Source organism: Symphalangus syndactylus, chromosome 17 (assembly GCF_028878055.3).
Source record: "Symphalangus syndactylus isolate Jambi chromosome 17, NHGRI_mSymSyn1-v2.1_pri, whole genome shotgun sequence".
Taxonomy (NCBI): Eukaryota; Metazoa; Chordata; class Mammalia; order Primates; family Hylobatidae; genus Symphalangus; species Symphalangus syndactylus.
The window spans coordinates 85,988,160-86,011,747 of NC_072439.2; the positions used below are offsets into that span (position 1 = coordinate 85,988,160).

Below are 23,588 nucleotides of genomic sequence, written 5' to 3' on the forward strand. Positions count from 1 at the left end.
GTATTAGCAACATCTGGGCCTGGTTGAATTTCATTACTTTTCATAGGAAAGTAAATTATGGGTGGCTTGAAGGAGGGTGCTGCTGAGATGGGGGGCGGACCATGAAGCGTGGAGGGGTCTCCGGTGTTGCTGGAGGGCAGCTGGAGCCTGCGGAGAGCCTCGGCGCGCTCCTCCCTCTCCCCCACGCTCTCTCCACCCCGGGCGGGGCGCCGCGTGGGGCGGGGGACTCGGGCGGGCGGGGGCGGCCGCGGTCGAGCGGAGGCCGCGGCCGAGCGGGGGTGCTGCGCGGCGGCCGTGATGGCTGGTGGCGGCGGGGCCGGGCAGGGGACCGGGGCCGCGGCCCCGGAGAGGGCCAGCTGCCCGGAGCCCTGAATCACCGCCTGGCCCGACTCCACCATGAACGTCGCGCTGCAGGAGCTGGGAGCTGGCAGCAACGTGAGTGGGGGCCCTGGCCTCCACGGGAGGGGACCGGGTGGAGGGGGACGAGGCAGAGGGGTCGGCCGCGGAGGGGCAAGCGGTGCCCGGCTCGCGGAGGTAGGGCTGCGTCCCAGGCCTGGTGGAGCGGTGATAGAGAGACCCCAGGCCCGAGAGCAGGGCAGGTGGGAAGGGAAGGGCCCTCTTCGCAGGGGGGAGGGGTCCGCGAGGCAGGGAGCACTGGGGCAGGGTCGTGGGCAAATAGCCCTCTCTGCCTGACCTCGGTTGGCAACCCCGACTGTCTGGCAGATGGTGGAGTACAAACGGGCCACGCTTCGGGATGAAGACGCACCCGAGACCCCCGTAGAGGGCGGGGCCTCCCCGGACGCCATGGAGGTGGGCAAGGGGGCTTCCCCTTTCTCACCAGGCCCCAGCCCTGGCATGACGCCTGGCACACCCAGGAGCTCTGGGCTGTTCTGGAGGGTCACCTGCCCCCACCTCCGCTCCATCTCTGGCCTCTGCTCTAGGACTATGGTGAGGCGATGCTAAGCCATGATGTTGCACAAAACAGACTCAGGGCTCAACTCACCGGCTGGCCTCATTGCCCCCGGGCCCAAAGTTAACCCTGTGGCTCTGAAAACTGCCTGTGGCTTCACCCTCTGGTGATCTTGGACCCCTGCCCTGCAGCTCAGTCCCTCTCTGTCCCCCTGTGTTCCCCAGGTGGGATTCCAGAAGGGGACAAGACAGCTGTTAGGCTCACGCACGCAGCTGGAGCTGGTCTTAGCGGGTGTCTCTCTACTGCTGGCTGCACTGCTTCTGGGCTGCCTTGTGGCCCTCGGGGTCCAGCACCACAGAGGTAGGTGGGTCCACACTCTTCATCAGTATTCATAACTAGGGGTTCTGGAGGCCTAAGGGCCTCTAAGATTTTCACTTGTGGGGACCAAGCCTTCCCTGCAGAAAAGCCCCCCACTTTGCTTTCTCTTCCCAACCTTCCTGCTGTTATGGCCCTTGCAAAGAGTTTGCCCCTTCCAGACAGACAGACTGACAGTCCCCTACCCTCCGGCCATGTTCCCTACCACAGACCCATCCCACAGCACCTGCCTTACAGAGGCTTGCATTCGAGTGGCTGGAAAAATCCTGGAGTCCCTGGACCGAGGGGTGAGCCCCTGTGAGGACTTTTACCAATTCTCCTGTGGGGGCTGGATTCGGAGGAACCCCCTGCCCGATGGGCGTTCTCGCTGGAACACCTTCAACAGCCTCTGGGACCAAAACCAGGCCATACTGAAGCACCTGCTTGGTGAGTGGGGCTGTTAGGGAGGCCTTGGGCCACCCATGTGCCTTGTGCCCAGCACAGGGCCTGGCACTTAGCAGATAGTCAATGTCCATGAATGAGGAAGTGGATGGCTCTGTGAACACTCCAGAGAGTGGGGAGGCAGAGAGCAGGGGACTCTTGAGAAGTGCAGATGGGTTTGACGGGGGCAGAACTCTGGGTATAATGGAGGGCCGCTTCTCTGTACTCTGGAGCACTGTCGTGGTGTGGTAGACACCAGGGAGCCTGTACTGCTTAGATATCCTTGGGTCTCCGTGGACAGGGAGAGGAAGCCACGGCTTGCTGTTTCAGACACTCTTCCTGGGTCTGCGTTAGGAGGACTGCTCATTGACAAGGCAAGGAGAGAAACCGAGCGAGGGCCAGGGACTCCCTCTCAGCAGTTAACGTAATTGCCACCTGGATCCTGTGTTCTGCCCCACAGAAAACACCACCTTCAACTCCAGCAGTGAAGCTGAGCGGAAGACACAGCGCTTCTACCTATCTTGCCTACAGGTGGAGCGCATTGAGGAGCTGGGAGCCCAGCCACTGAGAGACCTCATTGACAAGGTAGAGCCACTGAGCCAGCTGAGGGCAGGGGAGCAGGAGGGGCCTTGAGAGAGGAGATGGCCAGGAACGCTTTGGGAGCTTCTGTGCTAATAATTCCACTTATGGTCTCTACATAGATTGGTGGTTGGAACATTACGGGGCCCTGGGACCAGGACAACTTTATGGAGGTGTTGAAGGCAGTAGCAGGGACCTACAGGGCCACCCCATTCTTCACCGTCTACATCAGTGCCGACTCTAAGAGTTCCAACAGCAATGTTATCCAGGTGATGAGCTGGGAAAGGGTGGGGAGAGACTTAGGGACCCTTCGCTGAGCCCAGACTTCCCTCTCCTGTGACAGGCAGGCTGGGCTGACCCCCTGCCCCCACCCCAACCCCTGCTCAGGAATTCAGGTTCCCATGGTGGGGAAAGCGAGGAGCTCACCTCCTTTCCTTGACATTGCAGGTGGACCAGTCTGGGCTCTTTCTGCCCTCTCGGGATTACTACTTAAACAGAACTGCCAATGAGAAAGTAAGGAACATCTTCCAAACCCCCATCCCTACCCCTTGCTGAGCTGGGCTGATCCCTGTTGACTTTTCCCTTTGCCAAGGGTCAGAGCAGGGAAGGTGAGCCTATCCTGTCGCCTAGTGAAGTAACTGCCCCTCCTTTCTTCCTTCCTCCCTCCCTCCCTTTCTTCCCCTTTTCCTTCCTTCCTTCCTCTTATTCTTCTAGTAGGTTTCATAGACACCTACTGTATGCCAGGTCCAGTGGGGGAATTCTGAGATATAAGTTTCCGAGCCATTGCCACAGGAAGCGTTCAGTGTCGAAGGGTTCATGGACCTAGATAGCTGAGAACAAAGCTCACAAGAGGGTCCTCAGGATTCAGGAGAGACTTAGGGAGCCAGCAAAGTCTTCCTGAAGAGATCGCATTTGAGCCAGGCCCTGTAGAATATGTAGGAGTGGATGAGGGCATGCTGGGTAGAAAGAAGTTTAGGCCAGGTGTGGTGGCTTACGCCTGTAGTCCCAGCACTTTGGGAGGCCGAGGGGGGTGGATCACCTGAGGTCAGGAGTTCGAGACCAGCCTGACCAACAAGGTGAAACCCCATCTCTACTAAATATACAAAAATTAGCCAGTCGTGGTGGCAGGCGCCTGTAGTCCCAGCTACTCGGGAGGCTGAGACAGGAGAATTGCCTGAACCTGGGAGGCAGAGGTTGCAGTGAGCCAAGATCATGCCACTGCACTCCAGCCTGGGTGACGGAGCAAGACTCTGACTCAAAAAAACAAAGAAAAAGAAAAAGAAAGAACAGTTTAAACAAAAGTGTTGATGAGGCTGAGCACAGTGGCTCACACCTGTAATCCCCGCACTTTGGGAGGCTGAGGCCGGTGAATCACTTGAGGTTAGGAGTTTGAGACCAGGCTGGTCTACATGGTGAAAACCCGCCTCTACTAAAAATATAAAAATTAGCCAGTCAACGTGGTGTGCAACTGTAATCTCAGCTACTTGGGAGGCTGAGGCAAAGAGAATCGCTTGAATCCAGGAGGCAGAGGTTGCAGTGAGCCGAGATGGCACCACTGCATTCCAGCCTGGGGAACAGAATGAGACTTCATCTCAAAAAAAAAAAAAAAAAGTGTTGACGAGGGAAAGGCTAGGTGTGTCTGGACAATGGCAAGGGGTCCACTGTGGTAAAATATAGAACTCAAGGCAGATGAGAGGCTGGAGAGGTGGGCAGGAACGGGTTATGGAGAGGACCTTGAATAGCACACTACGGAGTTGATTCTGTAGCTCCCGGAGAGCCACTGCATGCTCCAAAGTAGGGAGGGAGCGCAGTGCTTTGGGAAGTCAGTTTGTTTGGGGTGTGGAAAGTAGATGTGAGAAAGAAAGCCTGGAGATGAATTAAGAGTATCCGTGGTACTCCGTGCTCTGAGTCAGGAAGGTCCCAAATGAAAGAGGTGGCAGAAGGAATGGTAGGAAGGGGAGGATGTCAGAGATATCATCAAGTCAGAATCATGAGTTCTTGGTGCCTGGATGTTAGAGGAGGGAAGAGGTGAAGATGGCTGAAACTGTTCACTTCCGTGATGGTGGAATGGAGGGGTCCCTTGGGAATTAGGGGTGTCCGTAGGAAGAACCAGCTTAGGGTACATTGAGAAAGAGGAGACAGTGCAATGTCACAGGAATAGGAGAGACTTTGGAGTCAGACCTGGATTTCAGTCTCAGCTCTGCTGCTTTGTGCAAGTTGATTAATCTCTCTGAGGCTGTTCCCTCATCCGTAAACAGGGGATCATAGCATCAACCTCATACAGTGTTTGGAGTAGGTTAGGGGTACAAACTTATGCTCCTGCATGTGGCAGATGCTCAGGGTGTGGGAGCTGCTCCTTTTAGACATGTGAGTTTGATGGGACCTGGGCACCTTACATACTGAGAGGTCAGCAGGCAGCTGGGAAAGCTGTGTGGAGTCCTGAAGAGAGAATAAGCCTGAAAGGACCCAGAGGCTTGAGGGGCATCTCCTTAGAAACCTAACCAGGCCAGGCAGGGTGGCTGTAATCCAAACACTTTGGGAGGCCAAAGCGGCCTGATTACTTGAAGTCACGAGTTTGAGACCAGCTGGCCAACATGGTGAAACCCCATCTCTACTAAAAATACAAAAATTGGGCCAGGCATGGTGGCTCTCGCCTGTAATCCCAGCACTTTGGGAGGCCAAGGCAGGTGGATCACTTGAGGTCAGGAGTTTGAAACCAGCCCAACCAACATGGTGAAACCCCATCTCTACTAAAAATACAAAAATTAGCCCAACGTGGTGGCGGCTGCCTGTAATCCCAGCTACTTGGAAGGCTGAGGCAGGAGAATCACTTGAACCCGGGAGGTGGAACTTGCAGTGAGCCGAGATGGCACCACTGCACTCCAGCCTGGGCAACAGAGCAAGACTCTGTCTCAAAAAAAAAAAAAAGAGAGAAAAGAAAAAAGAAACCTAAACAAAGGCTTTGAAGAGGTAAGACAGGAGGAGGACGGAGAAAGGACAGAAGGAGATCCTTGTATTTTAAGGGCAGTGGGAGAGTCAGCAAAAGAGATTGCTGTGGAGTAGGACAACCATTTGTTGAAGCATAGGGTTCTGAGAGCAAGTGTGACCAGGAACCTGCCTAGTTCCAGGGTGCGGATAGGCTGCAATGAAGGGAGAGGTCTCTGCAAAGGCAATAGGTTATGCAAAGGTTCCAAAGTGGGAAGGCATATGGCCAGCCCACTGGCCATTCTCAATGGGAGAGGGAGCAGGAGGGGCATGTGGGCCAAGGACAGGTCCATAGGCTCAACTATGCAGGAGCATTGTGGGCCAAATTTAGGATTCATCCCAAAAGAAATGGAAAGGGAAACTCAAAAGTGATGTGGACAGATGTGTGATTTTGACATCATCTGAGTCAGGGGAGGAGATAATTTTTACAATTTGGGAGAGAACAACATCCTTCAACCCTTTGGAAGGGGCAAGAGGAAAGACTTGGGTTTGGCTGTCAGCATGTCACTGGTTGCCTTCAGGAAGCCTCCTGTGCTGGGATCTAGAGAAAGATGTAACACAAAAGGTTAAGATAGGATGAAAACTACGAGTAGGTTGGGTGCAGTGGCTCACACCTGTGGCCCCAGCACTTTGGGAGGCCGAGGCAGATTACCTGAGGTCAGGAGTTCGAGACCAGTTTGGCCAACATGGCGAAACACTGTCTCTACTAAAAATACAAAAATTATCCAGGCCTGGTGGCCCTCGCCTGTAATCCCAGCCACTGGGGAGGCTGAGGCAGGAGAATCGCTTGAAGCCGGGAGGCGCAGGTTGCAGTGAGCCAAGATCACACACCTGCACTTCAGCCTGGGTGACAAAGGGAGACGCCATCTCAAACAAACAACAACAACAAAAAAAACTAAGAGTAAAGCAGGGTTCAGGAGAGTCTCAAAAGTAAGCACTAAGCTGAAGGTGAGGAGGTGGGGAGAGAAGGGGTAAGGTGAGATCACTGGTTTAACTAACCAACCTCCTCAGGAGCTGGGATGACTGGGATTGGTACTCAAACCTCTTCCTCTGATGCCAGCAGCAAGTAAGAGGAGAGGTGAGAGACAGGAGGAATTTGAAATACACAGAATGGAGATTAAGGGATCTAAAACTTCTTGGTAAGTAGAAGAGGAGATGGCCTTTGGCGATTAGGGGAGCCCAGGTGGGCCTTCAGGTTGAGTGGGAAGTGGTTTCTGGGAAGAGGGTTAAGGAAATTGGCACAGAGCAGTGTTGAGTGTCTGTTTGCAGGTTTTCATCCTGTTATTCAACAGATATTTATTGAGCACCTACTATGTGGCAGACAGCTGTGCTTGGGCCTGAAATTACAGTGGTGAACAAAGCAAACACAGCCCTGCCTTCATGGAGCCTCAGGGCCAGCAGGGGTGAGGCCGCATGAGTTTGTACTGGACCCGAGCAGGGCCAGGGCCGCCATGGCCCTGGGGTCATCGGACCTGGGCCACATTCTCACTCTGCCATCTGCTAGTTTGTGATGGAAGTCAAGCTGTGTCATCTTCCCAAGCTTCTGCCCTGGGGTGTGAAATGGGACTCATCTTCACTTCATGAAGTTGCTGTGCGGGGAGGAAAAGATACACTGTATGGAAAGCCTCTAATAGAGAGTCTGATGCATGTCTACAGAAGTGGTCACTAAATATTTCTTCTCCATGCTTTTCTCTCCCTTGGAGACTAGCAGGTAGTGGAGAAAGCAGCAAGCTTGAGGCCTGGCAGGATGGGAGGTAATAGAGGCCTGAGGACACCATGGCCCCGATCCCCTGTGAGGTCCAGTCAGCTGTTCAGTGAAGGCACATGGTCACTGATGGGCTGGGACAACCAGCAGGGATCTAGGAAATGAGAAGGCAAAGCAGTATGGGAAGCAGGCCCATCCACTGGACAGACATTTGCAGAGCACTTACTCTGTGTTCTAGTCCCTAGAGACAGCAGTGAGTAAGCTGCTGTAACTTGGAACAGTGCTCTGCTGGAACTCACCTTCTCCTTGGGGAAATAGATGATAAACAAGTACAGAAGTAAGTAAACATGACCCGGTGCAGTGGCTCATGCCTGTAATCCCAGCACTTTGAGAGGCCGAGGCGGGCGGATCACCTGAGGTCAGGAGTTCGAGACCAGCCTGGCTAACATGGTGAAACCCCATCTCTACTAAAAATACAAAAAATTAGCCAGGTGTTGTGGCACACGCCTGTAGTCCCAGCTACTCAGGAGGCTGCAGCAGGAGAATCGCTTGAACCCAGGAGGTGGAGGTTGCAGTGAGCCAAGATCGCGCCACTGCACTCCAGCCTGGGCAACAGAGTGAGACAAAAAAAAAAAGAAGAAGAAGTAAGTAAGTAAACAATACTTAACCAGTGGCGGTAAGCAGTGTGTCAGAAATGAAACAGGTCATCCAGGAAGGCTTCAAGCAGAAGAGATAGTGAGCAGAGGTGGTGGTAAGAAGAGATCTCAGCCTTGGGCAGGAATTGTTGCTGGGCTCTGAGGATCACCCGGGCCTTGACAGGTGCTCACTGCCTATCTGGACTACATGGAGGAGCTGGGGATGCTGCTGGGTGGGCGGCCCACCTCCACGAGGGAGCAGATGCAGCAGGTGCTGGAGTTGGAGATACAGCTGGCCAACATCACAGTGCCCCAGGACCAGCGGCGCGACGAGGAGAAGATCTATCACAAGATGAGCATTTCGGAGCTGCAGGTGGGGCAGGCAGGGGACTGGAGACAACTGAGAGGGGCCAGCCCTGGCATAGACCCCCCAGCTTCCCTCCATGCTGTCTCCCCAAGGCAGCCAGTCCTTTCCTCATTCCCTTGCTTTTCTGTGCTCCACTGCACTGCTGCTGTCCTGGGAAAAAAAATGGTGTCCATTTAGGCCACCTCTCACTGGGTCATCCTTTGGTCCCTTTCTTGTTGCCTGGGGATGCATGGAGGGATTGTGTTAAAAATGTATAACAGTTTGTATGAGATGTCCACAAAACAATCAGAATAGGCTGGGCATGGTGGCTGACATCTGTAATCCCAGCACTTTGGAAGGTGAAGGTGGGTGGATCACCTGAGATCTGGAGTTCAAGACCAGTCTAGCCAACATGGTGAAACCCCATCTCTACTAAAAATAAAAAATTAGCCGGGTGTGGTGGCACATGCCTGTAATCCCAGCTATTTGGGAGGCTGAGGCAGAAGAATCGCTTGAACCTGGGGGGCGGAGGTTGCAGTGAGCTGAGATCGTGCCATTGCACTCCAGCTTGGGTTAACAAGAGCGAAATTTCATCTCAAAAAAAAAAAAAACATAGAAGTGGAAGTTTCTACTGGGGGACCCGTACTGTGCCAGGCCATTAACACTTTAGATGTTGGATTATGGAAAAGTTGGGGTGGGATGTGGTTCTGGAGGAGAAGCCAGTATGTGCAGGGTGTCAGGTGAGTGGTATTTTATCAATTGTTAGGAAAATATTTGAATATCTAGGCCCCAGCTGAATGTCACACGTAGTGGTTATCCTTGTATAATAAGTGGTTGGGCTCCCAGATTGGAGGTGCCCAGGCCTGGAAAAGGGTATATTACAGGAAGGATACACCATGAAGCCAGTAGTTGTTGCTATGGCAATGGGAAGGGCTCCCAGGCTACAGCATACAGTGGGGGAGGGTTCTGCTGGAAGCGAGTGGGGCAGGCAAGGCCTGAGATTTTTTTCTCTCAGGCTCTGGCGCCCTCCATGGACTGGCTTGAGTTCCTGTCTTTCTTGCTGTCACCATTGGAGTTGAGTGACTCTGAGCCTGTGGTGGTGTATGGGATGGATTATTTGCAGCAGGTGTCAGAGCTCATCAACCGAACGGAACCAAGGTGTGGGGGGAGCCCAAGGTGAGGGTGGGTTCCGTGGACGTCTCCAGCAATGCTGGGCGTAGTGGACTGGCCCAGCCACATAGAACAACATTTGATAATGCTATGGGCCTTCCAAACATCCAATCAGAATGTCTATGGGCTTTTCCTCTGCGCTAGGGTTGCAGGATGCTCCCTGTAATCTCTGTTCCCGCACCTCTCTCCAACCTGACCTCTACAGGCAGGTGTGTGGCCCAGGGACCAAAGAGGAACCCTGGGACAGCTTCCACATATGCCTCTTGGGACTCCTGCAGCCTGCATGTTCCTGGGGGCTGGTTTGGGGGGCGGGAAGGGCATCCCACCTGCCCTTTTCTTATTTTCTGGTCTGGTTGTCAGCATCCTGAACAATTACCTGATCTGGAACCTGGTGCAAAAGACAACCTCAAGCCTGGACCGACGCTTTGAGTCTGCACAAGAGAAGCTGCTGGAGACCCTCTATGGCACTAAGAAGGTGGGCTCTCTGATTTTGCCTCCACGTTCTGATCCAGTCAAGCCGATGCTGCACGCCTTCAGTGTGTCAGGCACCATGTGCCTCATGGTGCACAGGTGCATAGTATGAAGCACAATTTGGAAGCAAGCCGACTTGGGTTCCAATCCCAACTAATTCATTTTCTAGCCTGTAGGACCTTGGGCATATCACCTAGCCTTTCTGACTCTCCATTTCCTGCTCTGTAAAGCAGGAATAACTTGGAGGGTTGTCAGGAAGAGTATTAGCTGAGTTAATATAAGTGAAGCACCTGCACAGTACATGATATGTATAGGCACTCGGCTTTGATGAGGAGGATGGAGAGGATACAATAAATAAATGAGTATTTAGTTTCAAGATACCCCATTAAGTGGGGGGAGTGGACATGTAAACAAATACATTATATTTTGTGGTGATAACTGCTCACACTGAGTGAAAGACTTTTGTGCTATAGGACAGAGGTGGGACAGCACATTTCACCTGGGGGGATGGTGGGGAAGGGCATCAGAGAAGCCTTCTCTAGAGGTGCTATGTGATGGAAAAGTTCACCAAGAAAGCCGGGGAGAAGGGCATTCCAGGGACAAGGAACGGCATGTGCAAATTCCTAGAGGCCAAAAGGAGCATGGTGGCTTTACACATGTTCTGGCATGAGCTTGAGGAAAGGGCAACTGAGAGACGGGGTTTGGTAAGGTGGGCATGGGGCACTCGGGAAGGGACCTGAATATTGTGTCGAGAAGTCCGGCCTTGATTCTTTCACAGATGGGGCTCCATGGGAGTAGCCATGGAGAGGAGAAACATAGTTGGGTTATGTAGGAAATGATGTTTCTGGTGGCTAAATGGAAGATGGAGGGAGCAGCAGGGAAGTGGGGATGAGAATGGAGTCAGGGTGTCCAGTTAAGGGGCAATTGTAGGCTGGGCGCGGTGGCTCATGCCTGTAATCCCAGCACTTTGGGAAGCCAAGGCAGGTGAATCACCTGAGGTCAGGAGTTCAAGACCAGCATTGCCAACATGGTGGAACCCCATCTCTACTAAAAATACAAAAAATTAGCTGGGCATGGTGGCAGGCAACTGTAATCCTAGCTACTCGGGAGGCTGAGGCAGGAGAATCACTTAAACCTGGAGGTTGCAGTGACCTGAGACTGCATCATTGCACTCCAGCCTGGGCTACAAGAGCAAAACTCTGTTTAAAAAAAAAAAGGCAATTGCAGACTGGGTGTGGTGGCTTGTGCCTGTAATCACAGCATTTTGGGAGGCTGAGGTAGATGGACTGCTTGAGCTCAGGGGTTCAAGATCACAGCGTTATAGGGCAGGGAAGTGGTAATCATTTTTCCCATCCGCCTGAGTGCACATTAAGAAATCAAAGCAGGGCCGGGCGCGGTGGCTCACGCTTGTAATCCCAGCACTTTGGGAGGCTGAGGCGGGCGGATCACGAGGTCAGGAGATCGAAACCACGGTGAAACCCCGTCTCTACTAAAAAATACAAAAAATTAGCCGGGCGTGGTGGCGGGCGCCTGTAGTCCCAGCTACTCGGAGAGGCTGAGGCAGGAGAATGGCGTGAACCCGGGAGGCAGAGCTTGCGGTGAGCCGAGATTGCACCACTGCACTCTAGCCTGGGCGACAGAGCAAGACTCCGTCTCAAAAAAAAAAAAAAAGAAAGAAAGAAAGAAAGAAATCAAAGCAGGCAGGGCACCGTAGCTCATGCCTGTAATCCCAGCACTTTGGGAGGCCAAGGTGGGCGGATCACTTGAAGTCAGGAGTTCAAGACCATCCTAGCTAACACGGTGAAACCTGTCTCTACTAAAAATACAAAAAATTTAGCCAGGCATGGTGGCGGGCGCCTTTAGTTCCAGCTACTCGGGAGGCTGAGGCAGGAGAATGGTATGAACCCGGGAGGTGGAGCTTGCAGTGAGCTGAGATCGCACCAGTGCACTCCATTCTGGGTGACAGAGTGAGACTCCATCTCAAAAAAAAAAAAAGAAGTCAAAGTAGTAGAAACTGCTGCTGATAGACTGAATGTGGGGGTTAGGGAGATGGAGGAAGCTGGAGTGACTCCCAGGTTTCTTGCATGGGGGACTGACTGGATATAAAATTAGTTGTGGGCCAGGCACGGTGGCTCATGCCTTTAATCCCAGCACTTTGGGAGGCCAAAGCGGGCAGATCGCTTGAGCTCACGAGTTCAAAACCAGCCTGGGAAACATGGTGAGACCCCTTCTCTACTAAAAATACAAAATAAAATAGCTGGGTGTGGTGGCACGTGCCTGGGGTCCCAGCTATTCGGGAGGCTGAGGTGGGAGGATCGCTTGAGCCCAGGGGACAGAGGTTGCAGTGAGCAGTGATTGCACCACTATACTCCAGCCTGGGTGACAGAGCGAGACCCTGTCTCAAAAAAAGACAGATGTGGTGCTGAGCAAACCCAGGACTCTTGTCCAGAGCTGAGAAGGGCTGCTAGCCCCAGTGACAGAGAAAGGCCCTCTGACTGGAGGACACAGCCATCTCTGTGGTCCTGGCTCTGTCCCTTAACAGTCTTGTGTGCCGAGGTGGCAGACCTGCATCTCCAACACGGATGACGCCCTTGGCTTCGCTTTGGGCTCCCTCTTCGTGAAGGCCACGTTTGACCGGCAAAGCAAAGAAATTGTGAGTCTACAAGATTCTTTCAACATTATGCCCTCAAAATTGACTGTTCATGTATGTGCAGACATATAGAAAAACAACGGGGGCCAGGCGCAGTGGCTCACGCCTGTAATCCCAGCACTTTGGGAGACCAAGGTGGGTGAATCACGGGGTCAGGAGTTCGAGACTAGCCTGGCCAACATGGTGAAACCCGGTCTCTACTAAAAATACAAAAAATTAGCCGGGCATGGTGGCGGGTGTCTGTAATCCCAGCTACTTGGGAGGCTGAGGCAGGAGAATCAACTTGAACCTGGGAGGCGGAGGTTGCAGTGAGCCGAGATGGCGCCAGTGCATTCCAGCCCGGGCGACAGAGCTTAACTCTGTCTCAAAAAAAAGAAAAAAGAAAAGAAAAACAACTGGATATAAATTCATGAACAAATGAAGTAGTGCTGCTTTGGGCAGTGGGATTATAAGAGTCCTTTAAAGTTGTCTATGTGTTTATGTTTAACTATATAACTAGAAGAAATATTTATTTATTAGGATATGATAATTGATGTGCTTAAAGTATTACCTGTAAGGATGTTTATGGTTTTTATGGCAATGTTGTTTATAATAGCAGAAAATGAGGACAGGTTAAATGTCCAACTATAGGGTAAAGGAAAAATAAATTGTGGTTAGGATGGGTTGTGAGGATCCTTAAACGGCTGATATATGTTTCAGTGAAAAAAGTAGGTTACAAAAAATATATACCTTATACAACATAATTCCATATTTTATATGCATATCAGCGGAGGGAAAAACTCTAGAAGTGGGTAATCAAAATGTTAAAAGAACTTATCTATGAATGAGTGATTTGTAACTGGTCTGTTCTTCAGTTCTCAATTTTCCAAATTTTCTGTGAATGCCCTTTTTTCATAATCAGATAAAAATCATTGCACTAGGCTGGGCGTGGTGGCTCACGCCTGTAATCCCAGCACTTTGGGAGGCTGAGGCGGGTGGATCATGTGGTCAGGAGTTCAAGACCAACCTGGCCAAGATGGGGAATCTCCGGCTCTACTAAAAATACAAAAATTCCCCGGGCGTGGTGGCGGGAGCCTGTAATCCTAGCTACTTGGGAGGCTGAGGCAGAAGAATCACTTGAACTTGGGAGGCGGAGGTTGCAGTGAGCCGAGATGGCGCCACTGCACTCCATCCTAGGTGACACAGCCAGACTCTGTCTCAAAAAAAAAATCATTGTAATATATTAAATTATAATATAATTTGATGAACTTATTGTCAATTAAAATGTTTATTTAATTAAGAAAAAAGCCAGCCACAATCCCAGTACCTTTACAACTGGTGTTTCCTTCTCATCCTCTCCAGGTGCTCAGCTGTATTTCATTAGTCTAGACGTTCCCATTTCCCCTGGGGGGACGGGGGTGGGGCACCAGGTTGTATGGGCAGGGGCAGGGATGCATTCAGTGCAGGGGAAGGCTGACTTTGCCTCCTCCCTCCCAGGCAGAGGGGATGATCAGTGAAATCCGGACTGCATTTGAGGAGGCCCTGGGACAGCTGGTTTGGATGGATGAGAAGACCCGCCAGGCAGCCAAGGAGAAAGTGAGCGGTGGCTGGGGTTGGGGCGCCATCTTGAGGTGGGGTTCAAGGATACAGTTTTGCTAGGAACCTGGGGAAGGAAACAAACCCTTAACTTGGTCTCTTCAGGCAGACGCCATCTATGATATGATTGGTTTCCCAGACTTTATTCTGGAGCCCAAAGAGCTGGATGATGTTTATGATGGGGTGAGTACCTACGCTCATCGGTACTGAACTTCAGCCCTGTAGAGGCACTGTTCCCTGGCCTTAGTAATTGGGGCTCAAGCACTGGGAAAGAGGTGCTTGTCGGTTTCTTTTAGAGGCAGATGGAGGTAACCAGCATTGTTAAAATGTTGGCTCTGTGACAGCTGCAGGCCAAACAGCAGGGAAATATACTGTTAACGAGCCAAGATTTGGAGTCAAGCGTAATCAAATTCTGTTTCTACCCTTAACTTTTTAACCTTAACAAAACCTCTCTAGGTCTCGGTTTCATTTTCTGTAAAATAGGGGTCCTACTAGTGCCTACCTCATAGGGTTGTGAGATAAATGAATACAGTATGTAAAAAAACAGCACCCGTAACATAAATGGCCTTTAAATATTGCCAATCATGGTTTACTAGCTACTTTACAGTTGAGGAAACTGAGGTTTGGAGAGATATTAATGAGTAGCCAAACTGGGGCTATTATCTTCTCCAATGGATTCTCTTGCTTTCTTTCTACTTCCACCTTTCCCATAGTACGAAATTTCTGAAGATTCTTTCTTCCAAAACATGTTGAATTTGTACAACTTCTCTGCCAAGGTTATGGCTGACCAGCTCCGCAAGCCTCCCAGCCGAGACCAGTGAGAATGAGGGGGCGGACATAGACACTAGGGGCGGCAGCAGAGGTGGGGGAAGTTTTCCTGGGATGGGGGAAAAGGGTGGCAAGACTGGTCCCAGACCGGCGGCCCCATGCCCTTGCAGGAGGTAGGGCAGGGCTGCTGGGAGGGGAGCAGTGTCAGGAGAGTCAGGAGCCTCAGCCTCTCCCTCTTCCTCCGCCAGGTGGAGCATGACCCCCCAGACAGTGAATGCCTACTACCTTCCAACTAAGAATGAGATCGTCTTCCCCGCTGGCATCCTGCAGGCCCCCTTCTATGCCCGCAACCACCCCAAGTGTGTCTGAAGCAGGAGGGCTGGGTGCTGGGGCCTGGGCCTGTGGCTGAGCTGGGAGCAGGGCTGGTGGTGGGATTCAGAAGTACCCCCACCATGTCCTCACTTGCCATTCCTCACCCACCAGGGCCCTGAACTTTGGTGGCATCGGTGTGGTCATGGGCCACGAGTTGACACATGCCTTTGATGACCAAGGTAGGGGCCCATGGAGTCATCCCCTCTAGCTTAGAATTCCCAGTGGCTCCTGCAAGGCCTTGGGACATTGATGTAGCCCCAAGGGCCCTGGAGTCTGTGGACCAGGGCTGGTGGGGGCACTGCTGCCCCCAAGGGATGAGCTCTGGTTTTGGTGGGGTGCAAAGGTGAGTTCTCCTCAGGGCGCGAGTATGACAAAGAAGGGAACCTGCGGCCCTGGTGGCAGAATGAGTCCCTGGCAGCCTTCCGGAACCACACGGCCTGCATGGAGGAACAGTACAATCAATACCAGGTCAACGGGGAGAGGCTCAATGGCCGCCAGACGCTGGGGGAGAACATTGCCGACAACGGGGGGCTGAAGGCTGCCTACAATGTGAGTGGCCTGACCAGCCCTCCAGTGGCTGAGGCCCGCTGGCCTGGGGTGAAAGGTGCTGGGTGGATGGGGGCAGGCCTGGATGGGCTTGCTGCCCACTGTTCTGTCCCCAGGCTTACAAAGCATGGCTGAGAAAGCATGGGGAGGAGCAGCAACTGCCAGCCGTGGGGCTCACCAACCACCAGCTCTTCTTTGTGGGATTTGCCCAGGTATCAACCTCTCAGAAGGCCTGGGGTCTGCCCCTTTGTCCTGGTCCCTCCTGAGTATGTCATTAGGAGAAGTGTGGGGCACACGTCAAAGGGGCTGGGGAATGGGGCTGAGGCTGGGGCGTGAAAGGTGGGCTGGGAAGGCCTGTGCCCAGAGCCTCCGGCCAGCCAGGGCCCACAGAGGCAGCCTGAAGAGGCCTGAGCGGGAGCACGCCTTGGTAGGCTTTCGCATAGCGCCAAGGGCAGGGTTGTCGTGCTTGAGGGGCACAGGGTGGGGCAAAGGGTAGCGAAGGAGGCAAACGTTGATCCTCACACTGTTCCTGTGAGGGAGACATGCAGGAAACTAAAGCTCAGGACGCACAGTGGCCTGTCCGGGGCTGCCCAGGAATAGAGTAAGTGACAGAGCAAGGACTCAGGCAAAGTCTCTGCTGGGCAGCCACAGCAGGCAGCTTCAGGGGCTCCGCTTTTTCCCCTCGTCATGTCCATGCTGGGCAACCCGATGTCCAGGGCAGGTTTGGAAGGAACTTGGGAGGGGCTGCAGCGGTGGTGGTTTGTGCCCCTGGGATGGCTGTAGCTGACTCCAAGGCCCGGCTCCAGACTAGACACCATATGCCCCCATGTCTGTCCTGGCCCGCAGGTGTGGTGCTCAGTCCGCACACCAGAGAGCTCTCACGAGGGGCTGGTGACCGACCCCCACAGCCCTGCCCGCTTCCGCGTGCTGGGCACTCTCTCCAACTCCCGTGACTTCCTGCGGCACTTCGGCTGCCCTGTCGGCTCCCCCATGAACCCGGGGCAGCTGTGTGAGGTGTGGTAGACCAGGATCAGGGGAGAAATGGCCGGCTGTCACCAGACCTGGGGCAGCTCTCCTGACAAAGCTGTTTGCTCTTGGGTTGGGAGGAGGCAAATGCAAGCTGGGCTGGGTCTAGGTCCTCCCCACCACAGGTGACACGAGTACAGACCCTCCCCAATCACCACATTGTGCCTCTGCTTTGGGGGTGCCCCTGCCTCCAGCAGAGCCCCCACCATTCACTGTGACATCTTTCCATGTCACCCTGCCTGGAAGGGGTCTGGGCGGGGAGGCCAGTTCCCATAGGAAGGAGTCTGCCTCTTCTGGCCCCAAGCTCACTTAGCCTGGCGGCCATGGGCCTGCCGTGCCGGCCCTACTGTGACCCGCAGGCCTGGGTGGTGTACCTCCTGGGCTTCTCCCCAGGCTCACTCAGTGCGCACTTAGGGGTGGACTCAGCTCTGTCTGGCTCACCCTCAGGGGCTACCCCCACCTCACCCTGTGCTCCTTGTGCCACTGCTCCCAGTGCTGCCGCTGACCTTCACTGACAGCTCCTAGTAGAAGCCCAAGGGCCTCTGAAAGCCTCCTGCTGCCCACCGTTTCCCTGGGCTGAGAGGGGAAGTGCATATGTGTAGCGGGTACTGGTTCCTGTGTCTTAGGGCACAAGCCTTAGCAAGTGATTGATTCTCCCTGGACCAAGCAGGAAAGCAGATAGAGCAGGGAAAAGGAAGAACAGAGTTTATTTTTACAGAAAAGAGGGTGGGAGGGTGTGGTCTTGGCCCTTATAGGACCCTGTGCCAATAAATAGACATGCATCCGTCAGCCTGTCTCTTCCTTCAGTCCTGTTTTCATGTATCCATTCACTCATTCCACCAGTGACTACAGAGCAACTACTGTATGCCAGCCACTCTCCTCAGTGCTCATTTACTCACTCAGTAGATACAGGGGACTGAGATTTGAAGCCCAGAGAAGACAGAGAAAGAGAAGACAGAGAAAGATGGAGGAATGGAAGGAAGTTTGAGTCTAGCTGGGCAGAATACGTTATCTGCTAACTGGTGGCCATAGCCCCATCCTCAGCTGTTCTACAGCTGGAAGGATTTGCTGCTTCCCTCCACTGGTGCGTGCAGCCGGGCCTGACACTGAGTCTGGGTAACTACTGGGCCAGGGTCAACTTGGAAGATGGGCGGCCCTTGCCCTGCAGTGGTGGGAAGTCCTGGGCATATCACTCCCTGAGCTCCCAGAGCTCAAAGCCCTGGCCTCTGCTTGTAGCTGAAAAGACAAACATTTCCTTCTAGCCTCAAAGGCTCAGAGCTCCCGAGAGTCAGCCATTCCACTTACACACACTCATCAGGCCTACCAAGTGCCAGGCACAGAGACTGCACATATGGCCTCTACCCTCCAGAATGAGGGAGGGAAAAGGAACATTGATTGAATACCTCCTGTGTTCCAGGCACCTGTGCTAGGTGGCTCATTTCTTTATTCATTCATCCATTTATTAATTTATATATTCATAGGCTTATTTTCAAAAAATATATTGATTTATCAACAAACTGGTGATACAAAAATGAATAAGATAGGTGAGGTGGTGCGCCTGTAGTCCCAACTACTCGGGATGCTGAGGTGGGAGGATCGCTTAAGCTCAGGAGTTCAAATCCAGCATGGGCAACATAGCAAGACCTCATCTCTTAGGAAAAAAAAAAAAACTGATGAATGAGAAGTTTCTTCTTCCCTTAGGTGACTCTTCTTCTGTTGGCACTTTCACCTTCATGAGCTCACCTAATCCTTGCAGCAACCGCCCTTTGCAAATACTCTAGTCTCCATTTTACAGATCTAACCCTAACTACTTCACTGCAGTCAAAGAGAGCTGGACTGAAATGGAAGCTCTGATAGTTTTGTGAGCTTCAGCCTGTTCCCTAACCTCCATGAGCCTCAGTTTCTTCATCTATGAAATGAGAACTACAGAAAAATAGTAGAAAGAGTCCAATCTCAATTCTCTTTATTTTTTATTCTTGAGATGGAGTCTTGCTCTGTCGCCCAGGCTGGAGTGCAGTGGTGCAACCTCCACCTCCCAGGTTCAAGTGATTCTCCTGCCTCAGCCTCCAGAGTAGCTGAGATTACAGGCGCGTGCCACCACGCCCAGCTAATTTTTGCATTTTTTGTAGAGATGGGCTTTCACCATGTTGGCCAGGCTGGTCTCAAACTCCCGACCTCAAGTGATCCACCTGCCTCAGCCTCCCAAAGTGCTGGGATTACAGGCATGAGCCACAGCACCCAGCCTCAATCTCAATTCTCTTTAAAACTCAGTGCTCTAGGCCGGGCGCGGTGGCTCACACCTATAATCCCAGCACTTTGGGAGGCCGAGGCGGGCTGATCACAAGGTCCAGAGTTTGAGACCAGCCTGGCCAACATGGTGAAACCCCATCTCTACTAAAAATACAAAAATTAGCTGGGCGTGGTGGTGCATGCCTGTAATCCCAGCTACTTGGGAGTCTGAGGCAGGAGAATTACTTGAACCGGGACCTGGGAGGTGGAGGTTGTAGTAAGCTGAGATTGCGCCACTGCACTCCAGCCTGGACTACAGATCGAGACTCTGTCTCAAAAACAAACAAACAAACAAAAAACCTTAGTGCTCTCCAAGGTGCAAGTAGGGATGAGTTTGTTCAGTGTGGAAGGGCAGGAGTGAAGCTCCGGTTATGATTGCTGCTGGTCCTTGGCCCCTTGGGGAATGGCAATAGTATGGGTCCCACAATCTCTCCATAAAGAGCTGTATGTGGATCTCTGTCATGTGACCTCAAAGCGCTGGCTGGCCACGAAAGGAAGAAAGTAGCTGACTGCTCAGAAAGGAGGAAAGTGTCCTGAGGAACTCCGTGACCCAGGGAAAGCACAGCCTGAGTCTCTAAGAGCATGACTCCAGGGTAAATGGCTGCGTGTATTAGAAAGAGGAGGCCATCATATCTGCAGGCCTGGTCTAGCTCCAGCTCTACCACCCTTGAGCTGTGTGACATTAGGCCTTCAGGTCTCAGTATCTTCTGCAGTCTGTAAAACAAGTGAATTGGATGAGATGATCTCTGAGGGGCATTTCTGCTTTAATGCTCTAAAAAGTGAATCCATGGGCTTAGCAAATTCCAGAACCCAAAGAGATAGTAATAAGTGACTTGCGACATTCAGATGAGATTTATAATGTCAGACAGCATAACGACTGAGGAGACAGGCTTGGCAGATAAAGCCTTACCCTTTCCCTGACACCTAATTTCAGAGGCCAGTTTAGGATTCTGACAGGCTGGCCAGTGGGGTATTAAAACCTCATACTGCAAAAAGATCAAAGTGTCAAATGATGAGGATGATGGCTAGCCTTAATTTACTGGGTCCCTATTTTGCTTAAGCTTGTGCTAAACACTTTAAACATACTTTCTCATTAAGTGCACACAATGATTTGCAAGGAGGTTCTATCATTGTTTCTATTTTACAAATGGAGAAACTAAGGGAAAAGATCACGTAACTTCCAATGTCAGACAAGACAGATTGCATTAAAGTTAGATTTGGAACTCAGATGCCCTTAATCACCATCAGTTAGTCTTCCAACACGACAGAATTTAGACTCAAACACACACATCTGTCTTCTGGGCAATTTCATCATGCTTCTGAGTGGGACCATCACCAGCAGGTGCATTTCCATGCAACCCAGATTCCCTGGGCAAGGCACATGCGACAACCAGACAGCTTCAGGAAACCGAAGCACATATTGAGCTGAAATCAAGCCAGGGAACACCTGTTTGTTGAACACTCTGCAGGTGCTTGGTTCCAGAGGCAAACCAAGGTGAACATCAGGTGAGAGATGTAACCTTTACCCTTAGTAGCCCTGTCAGGCTGAGTATGCGTATGTGATATGCTCTGGTGTGTCAAGGCAGAAGGGGAAATAAAGGATGGTGCTCCTCGGTGGACACAGGAAAGCAATTATTGGTAAAGTGCTAGGCCATCCCTTATGCAGTGCCATTGGTAAGTCTAACTAATTCCCATCCACAATAAGCTAACATATGCCAAGAAGTATGATTTCACACCCTTGATAGCACTTTGGAAATATTAGGGTGGAATAAAGTCCCTCATAAAAATAAGCACAGTTTTCTGCAGGATTGGAGGTCCTATTTTTTTTTTTAAATAAAAAAAGCAGGCTTGGCGCAGTGGCTCATGCCTGTAATCCTGGCACTTTGGGAGGCTGAGGTGGGTGGATCACCATGTCAGGAGTTCAAGACCAGCAGGAGAATTGCCTGAACCCTGGAGGTGGAGGTTGCAGTGAGCCGAGATCGCACCACTGCACTCCAGGCTGGGCGACAGAGGGAGACTCCATCTCAAAAAAAAAAAAGTGCAGTTTGAGTGGGTCTATCATGATTTACAAATGGAGAAACCTGATGATTTTCCAATGCCTAGTTCTGGCATCCAAAGATAGCCCCCAGTGGGTCATTATTATACACAAAGATGGCCTGAAGATGAATTTGCAAAGCCATTCATTCATTCATTCACACACGCATGCATTCTGCAAATATTTATCAAGGCTTACCACAAGCCAGGCGCTAGGCTGGAGGCTAGGAGCATAAAGATGAATAAGACACAGTTCCAGGCCGGGCACAGTGGCTCATGCCTGTAATTCCAGCACTTTGGGAGGCCAAGGCAGGTGGATAACTTGAGGTCAAGAGTTCAAGACCAGCCTGGCCAACATGGTGAATCCCCGTCTCTACTAAAAATACAAACATTAGTGGGGTATGGTGGTGCATGCCTGTAGTCCCAGTTACTTGGGAGGCTGAAGCAGGAAAATCACCTGAACCCAGGAGGCAGAGGTTGCAGCAAGCTGAGATCGTGCCGCTGCACTCCAGCTTGGGCGACAGAGCACAGTTCCTGTTCTCCAAGGGCTCACGGTCTAGGGAGGGAGAGGCATGTGCCAAGCATGATGAGAGCACAAGGGAAGAAATGAGTAACCTAAAGGTAGGGTAGGAAAAGCTTCCTGGACTGGTGACATTGAGCTGGAGCTCAGAGGATGGGAGAATTTACTAGCTGAAAAACAGTGAAAGGCGTTTCATACAGAAGGAACAACAATGTGAAATGGCCAGTCACCTGAAGGGGCAAGGCCTACTCAGAAATGGTGAAGTGTTTAGAATGATCAAAAGGGGATAAGTGAAAGGGACATAATAAGGGATTATGAGTGTGTAGAAGGGTGGTAGTAATAGTAGGTATGAAAAGAGAGAATTGTAAAATCTTCTGTGGGACTAGGTATGAAAGGGAAAAAAGGTCGGGCGCGGTGTCTCACGCCTGTAATCCCAACACTTTGGGAGGCCGAGGTGGGCAGATCACTTGAGGTCAGGAGTTCGAGACCAGCCTGGCTAACATGGTAAAACCCCATTTCTACTAAAAATACAAAAAATTAGCCAGGCGTAGTGGCGCATGCCTGTAATCCCAGCTACTTGGGAGGCTGAGGTAGGAGAATCACTTGAACCCTGGAGGCAGACAGAGGTTGCAGTGAGCCGAGATTGTGCCATTGCACTCCAGCCTGGGCAACAAGAGGGAAACTCCGTCTCAAAAAATAAAAAAGGAAAAAAAAATTAAAGAATAAAATTTGCTGTCAGTCCTAGGAATTAAGAGTAAGAAGGGCCACAGCACAATCTGGCTGTTTGAAGAATATCTCACAAAGAAATAAGCAAGGCAGTGGAGACAGTGCAATGCTGAGTGCTGCCGGGAGCACGCCTGGTGTTATGTAAGTGATGGCTTTGGGTTGAACTGTTCTCTGATGTGTGAGCTATCCATAAGATAATGTAGCTCTACAGCTTAGGCCATGTTTGGGGGGCAGCATGGCAGGCTTACAGATGTAATGTAGGGAAGGAGGAAGGAAGGGTCAGGTAATGGGTTGGCCCGGATTGGAGAGCAGTTTGCCACAAGGCTGGGAGTTTGGTGATATGGTAGGAAGGAGTGCTCCTAGAAAAACAGTCTGGCTGAAATGAAGCATGAAGCAGGACATCAGTGTTATCAAGGGGCCTTGAAAAAATGGCCACAGCTGGGCACAGTCACTCACACCTGTAATCCCAGCACTCTGAGAAGCCAAGGTGGCAGATCACTTGAGGTCAGTTTGAGACCGGCCTGGCCAACGTGGCAAAACCCCATCTCTACTAAAAATACAAAAATTAGCCAGCATGGCCGGGCGCGGTGGCTAGCGCTTGTAATCCCAGCACTTTGGGAGGCCGAGGCGGGCAGATCACGAGGTCAGGAGATCGAGACCACGGTGAAACCCCGTCTCTACTAAAAATACAAAAAAATTAGCCACGCGTGGTGGCGGGCGCCTGTAGTCCCAGCTACTCGGAGAGGCTGAGGCAGGTGAATGGCATGAACCCGGGAGGCGGAGCTTGCAGTGAGCCGAGATCGCGCCACTGCACTCCAGCCTGGGCGACAGAGCGAGACTCCGTCTCAAAAAACAAAAAACAGAAAACAAAAAATTAGCCAGCATGGTGGCGGGCACCTGTAATCCCTGCTACTCAGGAGGCTAAGGCAGGAGAATCGCTTGAACCCAGCAGATGGAGGTTGCAGTGAACTGAGATCGTGCCACTGCACTCCAGCCTGGGCGACAGAGCGAGACTCCGTCAAAAAAAAAAAAAAAAAAAAAAAAACAGAAAGAAAGAAAAAAGAAAAGAACGGCCAGACATTTGCATTTGGCAAGAGAAACTTGGAAGCTTGAGGGGTTGGAGGTGGGGAGTAGCGGACAAGAATATTTAAGTCACCCTGCAGATTTGAGGTAACTGGAAAGTAAAATGACAACTGCCTGCTTTCTAGTTGTCAGGCACCTACCTGGGCACTTTAAATACCTTGGCTCATTTATTTTTCTTTCTTTTTTTTTTTTTTTTTTTGAGACTGAGTCTTGCTTTGTTGCCCAGGCTGAAGCGCGACAGACAAACTAGATTTGTCAACTGGAGTGTCACTGTGGGTTCTATTTACATCGTTATGAGAAAAACCTGTGGCCGAGGAAAACTCGGTATCTCCGGTCGCAGACCGCCCATCTGCAGCAGTGAGCGTAACCAAACTCCACACGGCCAAGTCCCGCGGGTTGCAGG

At 51.8% G+C, this 23,588-nt stretch overlaps 1 protein-coding gene across 6 annotated transcripts; it reads left to right on the forward strand.

The window, feature by feature from the left end:
* Positions 1 to 263: 263 nt before the first annotated feature.
* Positions 264 to 22,464, forward strand: ECE2 (endothelin converting enzyme 2). 6 transcript variants are annotated; one of them, XR_010116679.1, is made up of 20 exons: positions 270 to 435; positions 724 to 810; positions 1,135 to 1,270; positions 1,496 to 1,711; positions 2,166 to 2,290; positions 2,407 to 2,553; positions 2,732 to 2,797; positions 7,794 to 7,982; positions 8,971 to 9,113; positions 9,486 to 9,600; positions 12,139 to 12,249; positions 13,723 to 13,821; positions 13,927 to 14,004; positions 14,535 to 14,638; positions 14,838 to 14,948; positions 15,073 to 15,140; positions 15,320 to 15,510; positions 15,624 to 15,719; positions 20,162 to 20,328; positions 22,116 to 22,464. XR_010116679.1 is itself a non-coding variant. In XM_063621877.1 (19 exons), exons 1-19 carry the CDS (start codon positions 397 to 399, stop codon positions 16,528 to 16,530), a joined length of 2,436 nt encoding a protein of 811 aa, XP_063477947.1. In that variant the 5' UTR covers positions 264 to 396; the 3' UTR covers positions 16,531 to 17,322. The 6 variants fall into 6 exon arrangements, 4 of the variants coding, with proteins under 4 accessions (XP_063477947.1, XP_063477948.1, XP_063477949.1 ...); XM_063621877.1 differs by lacking the exons at positions 20,162 to 20,328; positions 22,116 to 22,464 and adding an exon at positions 16,354 to 17,322 and having other exon boundaries at positions 264 to 435; positions 724 to 948; XM_063621878.1 differs by lacking the exons at positions 20,162 to 20,328; positions 22,116 to 22,464 and adding an exon at positions 16,354 to 17,322 and having other exon boundaries at positions 264 to 435.
* Positions 22,465 to 23,588: the final 1,124 nt, after the last annotated feature.